The sequence below is a fragment of the Pleurodeles waltl genome, chromosome 11 (genome assembly GCF_031143425.1).
Source record: "Pleurodeles waltl isolate 20211129_DDA chromosome 11, aPleWal1.hap1.20221129, whole genome shotgun sequence".
Lineage (NCBI taxonomy): Eukaryota > Metazoa > Chordata > Amphibia > Caudata > Salamandridae > Pleurodeles > Pleurodeles waltl.
This window is the reverse complement of record NC_090450.1, coordinates 680089496-680106857: the sequence shown is the minus strand read 5'-3', so window position 1 is coordinate 680106857 and position 17362 is coordinate 680089496. Positions and strand designations below refer to the sequence as shown.

Genomic DNA, 17362 nt, shown 5'->3' with positions numbered 1-17362 from the left:
AGAAATTAGAGATGGAAGTTCAGGAGAGGTTAGGAAAGGTACAAAAGAGGTGGAAGAAAGTTTCTTTAATGTTTTTAAGGAACTATACACAGAGGAGACAGAAGTTCCTTTGGAGTCAATGAAGAGATGGTTTGGGGGATTAGAATTGGTCGCTTTAAGCGAGGACGAAAATAAGGCGGTTAATGGGCCGATCAAGGGGAGGGAAATAGAGTAGGCCATTCTTTCAGGTAAATTGGGGAAAGCACCAGGATCAGATGGATTACCCATTAAAATGTATAGAGTACTGGGAGGTAGTATCACAGAATTTTTAAGAGAGTTATGTAATAACATCATAGAGGGTGATGAGAGCCTCCCCCCTCTTGGAAATAAGCTATTATTACTTTAATTCTAAAACCTGGTAAAGTCCCCAGGAATTGTGAATCATATCGTCCAATATCACTTTTAAATTGTGATTATAAAATCTTTGCAAAACTTCTGGCAGATAGATTATGGGTTGTTATGGGGAAGCTCATACATATGGATCATAAAGGGTTTCTAAAACGGAGATACATGCATGAACTGATACATGGGCCCATATTTATACTTTTCTAGCGCCACGTTTTGACGCAAAAACGGTGCAAACTTACAAAATGCAATTGTATTTTGCAAGTTTGCGCCGCTTTTGCGTCAAGCAATGACGCAAATGTGGCGCTAAAAAAGTATAAAAATGGGCCATGGCTTGGTAGGCTCGATTGACTTAGCCACTAATTTGCGAGCCCCTTTAGCAGTGGCAATGGTGGATGCGACAAAGGCATTTGATAGAGTTAATTGGCGATATTTGACTATGGTAAGTGAACTTTATAATCTTTGAGGACATTTTATTAGAACATTACACAAAATCTACCATGAGCCTAGTGCAAGAATTTTGGTCAATGGTTCTCTTTACCCCCCTTTTAAAATAGAAAGAGGAATGAGACAGGGCTGCCCGATATCTCCATTACTGTTTGATCTCTATATTGAGTCTTTGGCTAGCAGAATTAGAAGCGATATGAGAATTCCCCCATTTGTGTGTAGGAACCTAGTTAGGAAAGTTTCTTTATATGCAGACGATTTAATGATTTATACCTCCAATTTAAGTCAGGCTAAACCAGTTTTGGAAGAATTGATGGTGGAATTCGGGGAAATTTCAGTCTATGCAGTTAACAATCAAAAGACTGAGATCATGGCGTGGAACTTGGAAGTAAATAGTTTTACAAGAATAAAGGAGGAGGTTAAATATTTAGGGGTCACTATAACGCATGATGTATGTAAAATAGCTGAAGCAAATTTTAGTAGGGTTATGAGAGAGGTAGATCAGTTAATGAAGAAATGGTTAAACCTTCAATTAACCATTATAGGTTGGGCTAATGTAATTAAGATGGTGATTGTACCCAAATTTACTTTTATTTTGAATTCATTACTGTTACTGTACAATAAGGATTTCTTAAGGGAACGTCAAGGGAAAAATAGTAGTTTTATTTGGGCATCTAAAGGTGTTCGTATATAATGGAAAAAAATGAGAAGGAAGAAAGAAAAAGGAGGTTTGGCGGTACCGGATTTGCAATATCATGCATGGGCCTTCATGTTGAAAAACGTAAGGGAAATTTTTAACCAACCAGATCGCTCGGAGCTGGGGCAGATACTGGTAGCTATGATGGAGGGAAATGTGTTGCAGAAAAGCTTTTTATATAATTTCGGAGACCCCAAGTTCTTCAAGAAAATCCGATTTAAGGCGTTAGGGGACCTAGTGAAACTTTGGTACGTGGTTAGGAGGACCACAAGTTTGCTGTATTACAGCGAATATGCTCCGGTTTGGGATTCGCGTGGTTCGCCGGGATGGACTAAAGATGCTCTGGCAACTCCATTGAAGGAGGCAGGTTTATTGCAGTGGGGACAATTTTTTTACAATGGAGAAGTCAAGTCGTTTGAAAATCTTAATGCAGAGGTAGGGGGAAGGCTGTCTAAATTTAAATATCTTCAGATAAAAAAGTTGGGCAAGGAGCTTAACTGAGGAAGTGGGGGTACTAATAATGTGGAGGATCAGCTGCATCTAGACACGCCATTGATGAAAGAAGTGGCTAGATGGTACTGGCTGATAACGGACATTGTCGACTGCGAATTTACCCTCCCGGAAGAATTATGGAAATAGTGCTTGCCGGAGCCTCGTCAAATGGACCTTTGACAAGTATCTACTACACTTTTATATAATACTGTTAAACCTGCTGCGTTAAGAAGAAATCATTTGTTCTCAATTCACAGAGTTTTTTGGACTCCTGTGAAACAATCCAGGCTGAACCAGGATAATACGGTTAGATGTAAGAAGTGCAGATCAACATCAGCTGATGATCTACATATGTTTGCAGAATGTCCCCAGCTTAGTAAGTTTTGGCAAGAGGTGGGTGAAGCAATCAATGAAATACTCCCCATAAGTCTTAAGGTAAGCTTCTTGGTAGTGATTTTTGGATGTCTGTATGATCTACAGAAGATGAACAGAGATGGATCTAAACTGCTATTTTATATGAAGCTTGTAGCAAGAAGGGAGATATGCAGAAAATGGATTAGTACCATTCCCCCTACCTTTGCATAGAGGAAGGATGCTTTAATATATCATTTTAAGCTAGACATGGGTAGGGATTGTAAGAAAAAGAGGTTTTGGAACCCATTGAAATGATGGTTGGGTATTGGTTAAGGTACGGATATGTAAGGTTCGGCATGATCCTATGATTACATATACTTCCAAGATTGTCGCTATACTACATAACTTATGTTAGGCGGTATAAAACTCTTAAGACAGGGGCGATATGTTTAGAGACTGGCTGTGAGTAGCTGGTAAGATCTCTATCTTCCCCCCTCTCTCTTTGAAGCTAAGCTATGGAAGGTAAATGAGAATCCAAAAATAAAAAATCATGTTTAAATAGACATCGGGGACACGAGGAGGACTTCATTGAAGCAAGAGACCAAAACAATTACAGAGAAAGAAACATGCATTTCTTTTTATTGACACTATTACACGTACAAGTATTCCAAAACCCCTCTTTTTGCCAATCATCGCTCTCTCACACTTTCTACCTCTACCATTAGCATTTTGATTCAGTGTATTTATTTTTATTTACGATGTGTTCCCAAACCTTCTCTGCCTCCCGGCCTGAAGATTTCAGGACCACCTTTTTCACCCAACTCCTCTAAGTTCATTGTATTGTGTCTTTATTTAGTTGTGTGTGTGTAAAAAGATCATATCACACTGTATGTATTTAACCCCTGATGTTCAATGGCTCCTTGCTCATGTTTATTTCACCCGATAATGCATGTTTTTACAAATTAATTCTGACTTCCCTTCATCTTCTATGTTTGGAGCTGGAGCAGTTTGGACTTTGACTCAGCATCCAGCTGTTTTTAGGTTTTTGAAGTCTATAAAAGCAGTACTAATGGCTTAAAATACGGGCCTTCCGTGAACTGGTCTATGAGCAAACTCATTACATTTAGAAGAAGCCTGGCCTTTACCATAACTACCTACAAAGGTGACTGCTACACTAACTGGGCACGCATGGGACCTTCCTGGCATATAGCTGAGTATATAGTATGTGTGTGTCCGTCGCAGTCACTGGACTGGCACAAAGCGTGGCCTGGCACTATCAATATGCATCCACTTGGCTTAGCACAGTTTGGAATGACATAGTGATGTAATCGGCCCATACTTTAGTCTTCTGCAGGTTTGGTAGGTTCAGACGTTTGCTATATTTATGTAACGGACAGTTTACAGTGCTTTTATTCAAAGAAAGGCATTGGTAAGTGACCGCTGATGTGACACCTATCTAGTGCCTTTTGGATTAGGCTTGGTATACTTCGGACCTGCTCAGTTGGGGACCCTATTCCTTAATTTGAATACACACTGACTTCTCACACTGCAGAAAATATGCCTCATTCTCAGTCACTATTAATATGTGTGCCCTCGTTCAACACTGTCCACTGGCATCATAATATCCCTGTTTTCTGGCATATCAGTACACACTTCATGTGCTCTTTTCAGACTACATTGCCTTTTAACATATTTATGTGAAAACTGTGCTTTGGATTCTCAACTTTACCCACTTTATTTAAATGTATATCTGAGTAGGACCATCTCTGACTTCCATGGGAGAAGTTGCTGAAAGCTGGCCAGGTACTCTGCCCCACCACAGCCATAGACAGCCAGCAGCCACTGCCTGGTACAGTTTATGGACTCACTTTGTAGGTGTTGGCATTTGCAATGACAATTGCTGAACCCATTTATTGTGCATTGCTCTATTGTCTTCTTCAGAATGTCGTTCAAGTAGCATAGGTTTTCTATCAAAAGCCACTGAATCTTCACATAAACACGTTCACATTCAGAACTAATACATGTTAACAAGACACCGATGGATACAATGCTCCATTAGATTTATTTACAGATTTCTAAGACACACAGCTCAGAACGAAATATAGCACAGGCAAGTGATTAGTAAACATGCTATATCACTGGGGAAAACAAAATGACAGCCAAAGGGATCTGAAAGATCTGATACTCAAAAAATCTGGAATTAGAACCCTATTCCTCCACAAACACTGATATTTAGGATGAAGAGAAGTTGAGCCTGTTCACAGCCACCGATTCCGAAAAAGAAGCTGTTACCTGGAGAGGAAAGAAAGGAGAAATGTGACCCCTTCAGAGCAATTAACAAATGTAAAGGGCATCCATTACTAGGCTAGACACCCGCTAGGTAATTCCGATTAACAGCAGAAAAATTACTTTATAATGCATCAGACTGGTTGCTGCACAAAACGTAGGGGACCCGATTCACAAAGGTAAACTTAGACCAAAAGTCTAAGTTTAGACCTAAAGTCTAACTTTACTCATAGTAAAGTTAGACCAAAAGACTAATTTACTACGAGTAAACTTAGACTTTTGGTCTAAGTTTACACTTCTGGTCTAAACTTCGACTTTTGGCCTGTTTACCTTTGTGAATCAGGTCCACTGAAAAGTTTTTAAATAGCTGATGTAAGACCTGTAGAAATTAAATACATGTGTCCAAACGTTAAATTAAATTAATAAAGCCATTGCCTCTGGAAGGCCAAGGTAGTAGACATGTTTGGAAAGCTTCAATTCTTAAGACTTGCACACTAGCCTGTTTTTAATTATCAATGTGACTGTTACACAGATTCAGCATACTCTGTAATAAATTACTGGTTTGGGCTACTTCCAGAAAGCAATGGCCTTGTCCGGCCATTTTGCCTCTGAGGAGTGAAGCTGGAGGATACTCACCCTGATCTTCCTCAGTAACGTAGGATGGCACTCCCCGGCACATGGCCTCAATGGGTTTTCCATACTCTTCAAAGTTCTCAGCTTTGGCACTGGTGACGGAATATTGCAAGGAGCGAGGGGGTGGTCCTGCAGGAGCCTTCTGATCCTAGAGGAGAGCAGAGATGTAATCACATGTCAGGATTCAGTGCTGTCCCTCTCCTTTCTCCTCCCACCTCATGTCTCCTCATTTCCTCCTTTCTCTAGATCGTTCTTCATAGCATGTCTGCTTGAGAGCTAGCATCATCATCATGGCTTCTTTACTTGTGAATGTCCACAATGAATCTTTCTGAACTGGACACAATTCAAACTCCAAATGTAAACTAGAAATTGTAAATGAGATATAAGCTTCAGAACTGAACATCATGCTCCAGAGGAAGTCCTCAGAAAGGCACTGAATTCTCCAGATATGGTAGATACGGTTTTAGAACTTGATACAGTCCACATGTGTCACTCAACTGGGTGCAAAGCTCCAGGGGAAGTCTTCAGAACTTCACACAATGCGAACTGCACACAATACTCCAATTATGCCCTCTTAACTTTGCATGATATACCAAATATGGCCCACAGAATTGGATGTAATATTCCACACACACCTTCTAGAACAGGATACAGTACACTAGGATGCATATTACTTATAGCGGCCATTGTCCCAGTATGTGCCTGACACACCCATAAGTGAATGCACAGTGTGGAGACTGAGACAATGCACTCTATTACAGGAAATGCACTGTGCAGAGTTTAGGAGCAAACTTTCACCTGCACTCCAAATACACTATTACTGAAATTAGGATGAGCTGTTTGAAGCAGCCGGTCTGCCTTTCACTGCAGGTGGAAACCCAGTCGGTGTTTCAGTCTGGGCAGAGATCACTTTGCAGGTGGGTGCAATAAGTGACTGCATCTGCCTGCTGGTGCATGGCTGGGTGGTCCTAGGACCAGGATTCCCTCTTATAAGGTACACCTCTGATAACTGCACTGGTGGGGTGCCACATTTTTGTGGTATACAGTCAGTGTGCTTTGCTACAGCTCATTTGAATCTGTGCCTGAATCTGCAATACAGCCTGGGCACGAAGGCCCATTTCCACTGGGCACACAGCTCAGCAAAATGTGTACCGGCATGATCACTATTATAGAAGGGGCTGTACAAAAGTTGTAACCCCTTTACATAATATCTCATTGCTCTTGGGGTTCAAGAATTGTGATTTTCCCTTGCACCTCTGGAGAACTTTTTGTTGTGCAACCACAGAAGTGTTCTAGAGACCTGCATTCAAATGTCCAGGTAAGACCATCAGAACTGCACATAACAGCCCAGTACTGACTGAGTCTGTATGAGAGTGCCAGTGGGCTTGTAGTTTTGATGTGACTTACTCTTGGTGTACTCTTGTTTTACACCTGAATGCTAGGAGTAAGCCAGAAGTACTCCTAGTGAATGAGTGGAATTCAGGAACAAGTCACGATTTCTCTGATTGTATTTCTCACATACGCATTGATGATTCTTTGTGGATTAGGCAAAATCAGTAACCCACAGCCCCCACTATTACCTTCTTCTCCTTGGTGAGGCGGGCGAGCTCCTGGATACTAGGCACTACATTCCTGTTCATCCTGTGGATGTAGCAGGACTTCTTGGCAAAGGCCGGAGAGCAATGAATCCCTGAAAGAGAGAGCAACTCTTGAACAACGTAATGTCTTTTGTACATGACTGATATATGAAATGGACATATTATGCAATTTGGAGGTAGTGCATACATTCTGAAGTGCACTGAACTCTGTCACGGCCCACGTGGGGAGGGAGAGGCTGAGTGGTGCATGGCGCGGGGTAAAGGACAAACAAAAAATAATAATTTTAAAAAACGTACCTTCCTCGCTGCCTCCGCCGTGCCACTCCTCGGTCCTCACAACATGCACAGGCCCTGTAGCCAATCCTAACGCTGGTTTCATGCTGTCAGCAGCATGAAAGCAGCATTAGGATTGGCCTGAGTGCCCTGGCTTGGTGCTCCAAGGCAGAGTGGGAGCCTCTGCCTGCTGTCTCCAACCCGGCAACACAGTTTTGGAGAGAGCCCACTGCGCATGTGTGGCCGGCCCCCTCCATCCCTGTCACGGCCCATTGCCCCACCCCTTTTACAATAAAACAATAATAAACATGGTTTATTATCATTTTGTTGTGAAAGGTTTACAGCTGCTGCTGATGGCAGGGGGGCAATGCTCTGCCGCCACAGCGGAGGAGCCGCTGACTGACCTATTGGTAAACCATACTAACCCTTGGGAGATAGCCTTTCTAGTTGCTGCAGAGATATGCGCACTCAATGCAGATCACTTAAGCAAACCCAGGGAATTATTCCTCAGGGCAGTATTCCATGTGTTGTAGTAAGGAGGGTGAAGAAAGCCACAGAACCTAATCTGCACTGCAATGCTTTTGTGACAGCACATTTCTGTTGTTATTATTCCAGGTTTGCAGTGCAAACCAGGTTTGTTGCCACAGTGGGAAATTAGGAGGCGGTCACTCCCTTGTCCACCCCGGCTTCCACCGCATTGTAGACAGGAGAAGTGGCATTATGGTAGAGGATGCCTTAATGCAGGGCCATTTGCATAAAAATTATATGTAGTTTTTTAAAATTAAAGTCACGCAAATACAGTTGGGCACACTGTATCTTTGATTTAATGGGGTGCAAAAAAGAGCAAATGTGGATACTCAATTAAGCTATTTAAATGAGTGAAGAGTCTTGAGAACTTTCTTCAAAACAAAGAAAAATGTCCATTGCTACATCAAATTGTACTAATTTTGTTAACATTAAAATTGTTAAAGACTGATTCTGTCCTGCATGGATTTGAACCTGCGATCTGCTGAGTTTATAGAGATTTCAACAAGATGAACCACAGACTAACTGAAAGTGCACAGATGTGATGTCTGCTAATTTTGCAGCATTTAAGAGGGGTAAAGTGAGGAAAACGGTGTGCAGATGTTCATTTTGTACACAATAAATTATGTTAATAAAGACTTGGGGAGTTAATTGTGCTCTACCAGATAGAGGCCATAGAACGAGGGAGTGATCAGCAGTGAGTATGAAATAAAAAGTGATGAAAACAGAGTTATGCGGAGCCAAGTAGGAAGATGTATGCAAACCAAAGCTACTAGAAGTCCATGGGACACACTGCTAATGAAGAGAACAGTCTACACATCCTGCAATGTAATATAGCAATATTAATGTATATTAATGTAATTCATTGATTATTATTATATAATTTAATGTGTATAAATGCATTTGGTTACATTATTTCTTATTTTACAGTGCTTAGAAATGAAAAGTGGTGTGTGGACAGTAGGTAATACTATCATTACTAATATGTATGTTCTAACCTGGCATTCATGTGTTTTCTGTGGCATTGAAGGCTAGGAAGCAAGGGTGTATATATCTCATCTCTGAGCATTACTTGAGGAGTAACTTTCATAAGTTATTTTTTACCTGTCTGTGCAGGCATGATGTAGGACATGGAAGGGAAAGGTGTAACATTGTTTATGAGGTCTGTGGAAGTATGACATTTCCTAGTTTATGGTTGCCAGGCCTGCTCCTGAGCACTTTTAGTTTTGGTAGGTAGGATTATGGAATAAGCCTTCACTCCTGATATAGAGTACTTTGGAAATCCCTCTCCCCGAAAGGGACTGGGATCCCTCAAGGAGAGACCCCTCTGGTGCTCAGCCTAATTTCCATCTGAAATGTGTCTAAGAAAGGGTCTTGTGGGATTGATTTATAGTGTTACTAGGGGCAATGCCAGGTAATAGAATTATTCATAAATATACACAAAATTCTATGAGCCTCTCTTATGAATATATTTATCTCGTCAAAAAAATAGTGCAGTGCAATTATTGATTATAGTGAAGATGGAACAGTGCTGAAGGACGTGTGATAATATATAAGGATTTATGAAAAAAAACTATTGGAACCCAGGAATGTTAAGACCATTTAAAACAATATAAATCCTGGTAAAAGTTTCTCCGAGGTGTACAATGAGTCAATCAACTACAGTGAGGGTGTATTGTCGACGTTTCAGCCCAAACAAAAAGAGGTGGGTCTCATCACGGCTAAGGCCAACTGTCTATGCACCTCTTTGAACATTCTAATGTCATGTGTGAACACTGCCAATATATGTGACTACTACTTCTCTAAATCTGCTTCATACATATCTTACTGTAATGGATGCAGTGATATGTCAACAAACCTTTAATGGCAATCAGTTAGACATGGGTCATATTTCTCCCCATTGCACTGTGTATTAGTGTGGAGCGAAAGGAGGAGCCCTGTCTCTCAATGGTCGCCATTGCATTGTTAAAGGAGACACTACTTTGTATCTGTGCCCATGAAAAACATTCCACCATGGTGGGTTAGAGTGTTGCTCAATGTATGCTTTTACTATTCGGATATCGGTGCATATTGCTATGTCTCAGTACCGGTGCACGAGTAAAAGGTGCATAATAAACTTGGTGAATTTGTCAGTACCTGGCTATCAGTACATGATGAAGCTCAGAACAGAAGGGTAATATCTGAACACTCAATGTCTCAGTGGTCCGCTGGCTGTGCATGCTGTAGGTCACAATGTCTGTGCAATATGAGCTATGCAAGCTTCTCAGAAAAATATATCATTTAATGGTGTAAGGGGAATTGTGAAAGTTATGTGGATGACCTTGTGGACGATAGCAGTGCTTAGTGTACGTTAGCATAGGAGTGCATGATAAGCCTGTGATTGTCTAATGTATGATGCAATACAGTATGGAGGTGAATTCTGAGATATCTATGAATCTCTCAGGACTGAACTGTCAACGCACAGTCCAAGACTTGTAGAGATGCATTATCAGAGCATGTTAGTTCCTCTGTAATGGGCTAGAAGTGCAAAATGCAGTGAGATCCACATACATACTCAATACTCAGATAAAAGTGTATACAAAGGTGCATTATCAAAACTTGTGAATAATTCATACCTGGAAGAGTAGTGTCTGATGCAGGTCAGAGTAGAAGTGTATACACACCACCAAAACAGGTTACATTAAAACTAGAGACATAATTTCAGGAAACGAATCCCAGGTTAAATACATGACATATTACATATTCCTAAGACCACTGGACAAGAAAGTTCCAATATTTTTGACGAAATACTGCTCTAGTTCCTCCCATAAGTAAATTCGGAAAATAAAAACAAACAGAAGTGTAAATACTTGTAGCAGGTTGTGTCATTACAACAGAGCATCATGTCTTTCTTGCAGCAATAATGGTTACTGTGTGGTAGCCCACAAGGAAATCTCCTGCCTTCCTAGTGCTCCAATCTACCAACAAGTGAGGAACTTTCAGAGTGCCCCAGTGTCCCACTTCCTGATATCAAACAGCACCAAGGGTATTATGTCCATCCTCAGGGCACGTGAGTTCAAGCTGCTCAAAAAGGAAAGGGCGAGCCTGTGGTTGTACCTCCTGCTGCCATCCAAACACTGGTCAAGTGTTTAGTTTAGTGGGTTTGCATGCCAGATGAGCCTTCAGTGTTCAGCTGAGAAGAGATTCCTTTATTACCACTGTAATCATTTAATAAATGAATGAATGAATGAAACATTTATATGGTGCCTTCATGAAAACCATCACTGGCAGGTGGACAGTCAGTTGCCTACAGGAACAATGACCCTAATGACAGAACAGAGTCATTAGTAGGGTGATTGTGAGTGCTGAGTGTGTTAGTGGAAGATAGTTTTATGTATTTTGCCCAAGCAAGGTGATTCTCCATTCTTATAAGGTTGAGTATTGAACAGGGAAAGAGATAGGAGGCCAGCACCTTATGTCTTTAGAGTTCTGACCGTATGATAGAGGACTTTATATTTGAAATATACAGAAGTGCTGTTAAATAGAAATATTTTATTTAAAAACAGGTTATACAGATGCACTGCGTGTGTTTTCACTATAGGGGAGCTATTACCGTTGTAATAGATAATGATGATAGCTTTATTTAGGGACTTGTTGATTCTAGCTTTAAACCCCCAAAAATGCCTCCCATTTTGGCTCTTTCTAATTGCAGCCAGCTGCATTCAGTTTTCAATATGTGATGGAAAAAATAAACTTTTTATATACTTTAAACTTCCTCTATTTCTGTGTATAATTGACATAAGATTGACAAACTAACGTGGTAAGTAGCTTATTAACTGATATGGAGAAAAGCTCGGCCTTGTACTACCCCACATTCGAAAGTCTTGGGTGTGAATGCTAAGGTTCCTAGCTCAAGAAAAATCGTGTGGTCTATGGCAAACGGTTGGAATTACGAAAATGAACAACCACTAGCACATTAGCCACAGAGTACAGTTTTGACAATTCCCTCTTGAACCATTATCAAGAAGGAATGGTCGAGAGTAAAAGAGCATGCAATCAAGGAGCCCCTACATGGCAATATCCCTTTTGCATAATAAGTAACATACATGTTAACTTACTTTTGTATATGGTAATACGCATATATTTCATATCGATACAAAGCTCAAACCAAGTGGTACTCACGGTGTTGTAGTCCCAGATAGAGTTCCATGAGTTCATCCCAGCGTTAGTGTTGATATTGGCAATGTTCTTTTCATTATTGATGTTCACTGTCTGGTGGACGCTGCCACCATCATTACCCTGGTTAGTAAGGGTGACAGACTGCCAGAGAAAAGAACAAAATCATTAGAAGTGTGAGCAAAACATGTGGAGAGTAACACTGCTGCATCTTTTCACATTGAAAATTAGAAAGTGCCTACGGGGCATCTACAGAAGAGCGCAAAGGCATGGAGTATAATAAAATATTAGTGACACAGCGCCTAATCAAAAGTATCAAATCATTAGAGCTCTGGCTGGAGTGAATGTATGCAAACCAATACCTTGGTATGTGTCTTGCCTAAAGGATTAAATCATTAGAATTAGGTATGGTGGGTGCAACAGAGGGGGGGCATAAGAATTAGACCACAACTTATACCTCCAAGTAGACAAGCAAAACCGTATTATATGTACAGATGATGATAGAGGGTGGGATAAAACCACAAAGAGTGCTAGGGAGATATACTATTTTTGTAGCTTTCACCATGCACAATGTGAGCCTTTGGTTGTGCTTGTTTCGGATGTAAAGTTTTGTTGCTCTTTTGACCTCCAAATTCCAGATCCACACATTCAATGGTGTATGTCCATAGGCGTTTAGCCTCATTCTTTGACCACCATTATCTTCTAAATCAGCAGTGCATGTATAACACGTACCCTGATTTTTTAAACGTACTTAGGTCATTGCACACATCTATAGGCCATACACAGCATATACAGTTAGTCAGTATTTTGTTTTCATATACCCCTCCTTTCAAGATCACGAGTCTACAGAGACTACAAATGTCTCAGACATGGGCAGTGGGCTTTGGCGCACTGCTTTTGCTTTCTGTCATATATTTGCCTCCAGCCACAATACCTTCCAATGCTGTGCATAGCTGACCACAGATATTTTTTGTACTAACCCATGGCATCTGAGTGCAGTGGGGTCTGGATCAAGGGTGCCTTTGAAATACACCAAGTGCCCAACCCCTCTTCCTCCCAAGGCACTTCTGCATGACCAAAGGCCGGTTTCAGAAGGATTGAAAGGTAAATTTTCTGGTTCAGTTGTACTGGACTAAAGGACCTGCACAGCTGCCTATAATGACTTTTTACTGAAACCTAAACTCTTAAGCTCCCAAAACTCTTTGTGCATGGCCTGTGGGTAGGGTCCGATGCTGAGTCCCTACTCTGCCAAAGTCAATTATACACAGCCATTGGAACCAGCCTGCCTGCAGACCTGTAGTTACTGAAATAGATGTGTGTGGCGTTAGGACATGTTCAACAGGCTCCGAGTTCATGGACATCATATTTATGGATAGTGGGGTCCTGGAACAGGGACACACCCGTCACTCAGAACCTTTAAATATTAATCCACCCACACAGAGACACATAGGGCCTGATTACAACTTTGGCGGAGGTGGTTAATCCGTCCCATATGTGACGGATATCCCACCCACTGTATTACGAGTCCATTATATCCTATGGAACTCATAATAGGGTGGGCGGGATATCCGTCACATTTGGGTCGGATTAACCCCCTCCGCCAAAGTTGTAATCAGGCCCATAATCTTTTCTTTGCCCTAAATTTTGCCCTGAAATCACGATCTAATCTCTCAAATATTCCAATTTGATTTAAAGAAATCAAGAAACCAGCTGTACAAATATCATAAAAATTTGTAACTCATTAGACCACAGATTTTAGCTTTTTTACAAAAAGTGCTTGATCGAGTCTCATGCCACAACACGATTGCATGTTTGACCTGGCTGCTCCACCTCTTTACAGTTTTGTGACCGCCTATTCATTGTTTTTTTGATAATGGTGAAATTCTATTTTTCTCATGAGAAATACTGTTGAGAAAATCGATTTTTTAACTCCCTATGACGTTTGGCTCCTTGACAGTTTTTTACAGACCTGTCTAAATTATATTTTAGGAACAATTTCTGCTGGTTGGTCAAACAGCACCAAACTATTTCAAGTTTGAAAAAATGCATTTCCAATCATTGGTGCAATGGATACCTCACATCAGAATCACAGGCGCAGCTCTGTAATATCTAATCAATAATGAATATCTCTTTGACACATCAATGCAGTGATCAACGAAAAATCTATCTTTTGGCAAGAAACAAAATGAACATGTTTGCAAACGTGTACACAATTATTGTTTACGAGTTAACAGGCCCTATCAATGCCAAGATAGCCTCCATTATTAAACAGCTTTATTTAATAATAATCTGTTTTTTCTACTTACGTCATCGGCCAAAGATGGTATCAACAAGGCCGCCAGAAGGGCAGAGAGGAAGATCTGTGAGGGGCATAAATGCTAAGATTATCAAACAGAGTAAGCTCTGCTGCAGGAAACACAAATTCCATAGTGGCTACTTAAAAAGTAAACTATACACATTACTGGTAAACCATCTATGTAATCAATCTAATTCAGTCACAGTGGTGAAACCTTAGTTTTGCTTCATTCCTGTTCTTGGTGACACCAGCTGTTGCACACCAATGCTACGGTGTTGCAGTTCACTTAATATCACAAAATATCCAAACATAAAGCAAGGGGGAGATTTCCAAGTCCCACATCCATGGGAACAAAATTGCCTTACTCCTGAGGGTGTTGGATGTAATGTGAGATCTGCTCTCTTACATGGTAGGTGGGCAGATCTTTTATGACATAATGGCCATTTGTAAGAGGAGCAGGGGTTGCATAGATGCCAGTGAAGGGGCATAGTGCGTGAAAGAGCAGAAAAAGGAAGTATAACTTACCACACCCTCTGTCTGTCATTCGGCATCTCTACTACACAAGGGCCACTTAGTCGTATCTTCTCTGCACCTTGAAGCTAACTAGTTTCCACTACAGAAACGAATCAGGCATTAAGTCAGTCAGATGAGACAAAAAATGTGAAATTGGAATGCCAATGTTGAGCTGTCTTGTTGGTAGGTGAAGACAGTTTTCTGGGAGAAGCATACCTTTTTAAAGGCAAGGAGGCATAAGTTATTTATATACAAGTCACATGACTGATCCCACCCTAGTTCTTATAATCACCTAATTACCAGGGAATATATAAATTCAAACCAGTTCTCCTCTGTCCATGTAATCATGATTAGCTAATTAATCTAACTACATAACTAAATAGGCACTGATAGGGGTCTCCTCTGCCCCCACCTCCCCAGAATCTTCCCCCACCCTCCCCCTCCCAACCCCGATGTATCGACACATACACGCACATACATACACACCCATACACACGCGCATTCCCACATTCACCCATGCATGCATACATTCATACACACTCATAGCAACACTCACTAACATACATCCAGGCACACACGCAATCACATGACACAACATGCACGTACACACACACCCATTCATGCACACATGCATAACACACGCATGCACGCATACAAACACACTCATGCAAACCCCCACACACGCACACAACACCCACCACCCCCTTCTCCTGTCGGGGAACCTGACTTTTCTCCTTGCAGGGTGTCCTCCGGCAGGAGACGGGACGCGGCGCTGCTGCCAGCAGCAGCGTCGGCCAGCAAAACACCGCCAGGCCGTATCATGGCTCATGATACTGTCGGCGGCGTTCTGCAGGCGTGGCGCTGATGCTGGCAGCAGCGCCACCTTACCGCTGTCCGCCACCATGACCGTTGACGGAATTCCACCAGCCTTCTGGTGGAATTCCGCCTACGGTCATTATTAGGTGGACGGTGGGTAGCCATGGCAATGGTATGTTTGTGGCCGTCGCCGTGGCAGTAGGTGGCATTTGCCGCCAATGTCATAATGTGGGCCTGTATTCTTTGGAAGGTCTTCTGATTGTCTGGAGAGACCAACATGTATTAATGAGTAAGACGTTTTGCCTGCTTAAAACACCAAATTCAAGACAACCCTATAAAGAAGTCCTTTATATAGCTAATAAACTATGGAACTCTCTTGCACTTCATTGGAGAACTCAACTTGCCCTCTTCTCCTTTATTAAATCCCTGAAAATCCAGCCGTTTAAATCAAGGATATTACCACACCACAGTGCCCTACCACTGTGTTTCTCATGGTGGCTATTGTCATTTCTCTTATATGCTATACCTTCATTTCATCGCTGCTCCCACACCCTATTATTAAGCTACCCTTCAGTGGTTGTATTTGTTCCTGGTAATTGATTATTTGCATTCAACCAATATGGAAGCTCTACGTGTTTCTTCTGTTTGTCCCACAGAGAACACTAAGGGCATGATCACCAGGGCCCGTGGGTTGCATGGAATTTATGGTTGCCAATAAAATCTGATACACCTTGGTCTGGAATTTATCACTGAGATAATTTCTGACCATTCTGAGTTTTTGCTTTCTAATGGGGAATAGCAGATTACCACGCCAACACATACATGTCCTGGTAAATCAGACCTTGTTCCCCCTTGAAATTAGGCAGGTTTGACTGGTAAAATTTACAGGGGTTAGAGCAGGTGGGTGGAATTTAACAGATAAGCTATAATCAGACCAGTTATCATCATTTACCAGCAACTAAACAGCACTAAAAATAACACAATGACCATCATTAGTGCACACAAATCTAAGTGGAGTACCACACATATTTTGCATTCATATTGCGAAACACAGATTGGAAACCAGTCCTAGCTTTCAAAATGTTTTCTAATTAGTGTGTCTTCAAAAATTAATTCACAAAAGGAGTAAGGCACCCTGCGTTTTTGCTCTGGAGCACGTGACGTCCAATAGGCCAATCATATGGGGCGTGTGCTACATAAAGGGCGGCATTATTCTTGAAGGTTGGAAGCTCATGCCTTTTGTCTATTTTTGTAAAAGACTGAGATTTAGAATTCCCTTACAGCTCTATATATTAAAGTGAGATCCAAGGCCTATCCATGCTACTTCCACCTTCACTCCTGGATAGTAGTACTAGAACAATTTTCAGAGTAGGGTTGCTGCCATTAATGTGATATTACTGAAGTCCTAGGACTTCTGAAAAATCAGAGCGTCACACAAAAAACATGTGTCGCCCATTCTGTAGGAATGAGATAAGGGTGTGGTATGTAGCTGGTGAGGTAGCACATTGTCATTTACAGACTGCACATATTCTGTTAAAATGGCCACCAAATTTGCATAGACTTGCAGTTTTACTTGTAAAACAATACAGAGCACAAACGATAATGTGTGACAGTCAGGTTCCAGCAAATATGTATCATTTGTGAATCACCAAGTAAAGCCTTCTTTTTTGTTTTGTTCGTATTAAAGTCCTTGCTTTCACTACACTTCAGAAATACAAAAAATGTGCTTTATTTGTACTTTGCTAATTGCTGATATATTTTGAAATCTGTCACTAGCGTAAGAAACCTTGAGGGGGCTCCTCTGAAAACTACATGGCGGGCACCCCCCTGGACTCAGTCAGGAGCTCTCAGGCCAGTGTACTGACTGAGGGGGTTCCTGGAGCTCAGGGCCGC

The 17362-nt window shown here is 41.4% G+C and overlaps 1 protein-coding gene across 1 annotated transcript; it reads right to left on the bottom strand.

Moving 5' to 3' along the window:
• Positions 1–4574: 4574 nt before the first annotated feature.
• On the bottom strand, positions 4575–16001 carry LOC138265129 (gastrokine-1-like). Its single transcript, XM_069212670.1, has 6 exons — positions 15996–16001; positions 14151–14204; positions 11787–11988; positions 6874–6983; positions 5297–5441; positions 4575–4666 (listed from the first exon to the last, which is right to left on the bottom strand). The coding sequence occupies exons 1-6, from the start codon at positions 15999–16001 to the stop codon at positions 4575–4577; spliced, it is 609 nt and encodes a 202-aa protein (XP_069068771.1).
• Between the last annotated feature and the right edge of the window lie 1361 nt (positions 16002–17362).

What these genes read in the sequence shown, in the direction of transcription:
- LOC138265129 (XM_069212670.1), bottom strand. An exon ending in GCCTCACCAAGGAGAAGAAG is followed by an intron (nt 5,442 to 6,873) that starts GTAATAGTGGGG and finishes GCTCTCCTCTAG; the next exon opens with GATCAGAAGGCTCCTGCAGG. An exon ending in CGTTACTGAGGAAGATCAGG is followed by an intron (nt 4,667 to 5,296) that starts GTGAGTATCCTC and finishes TTTCCTCTCCAG; the next exon opens with GTAACAGCTTCTTTTTCGGA.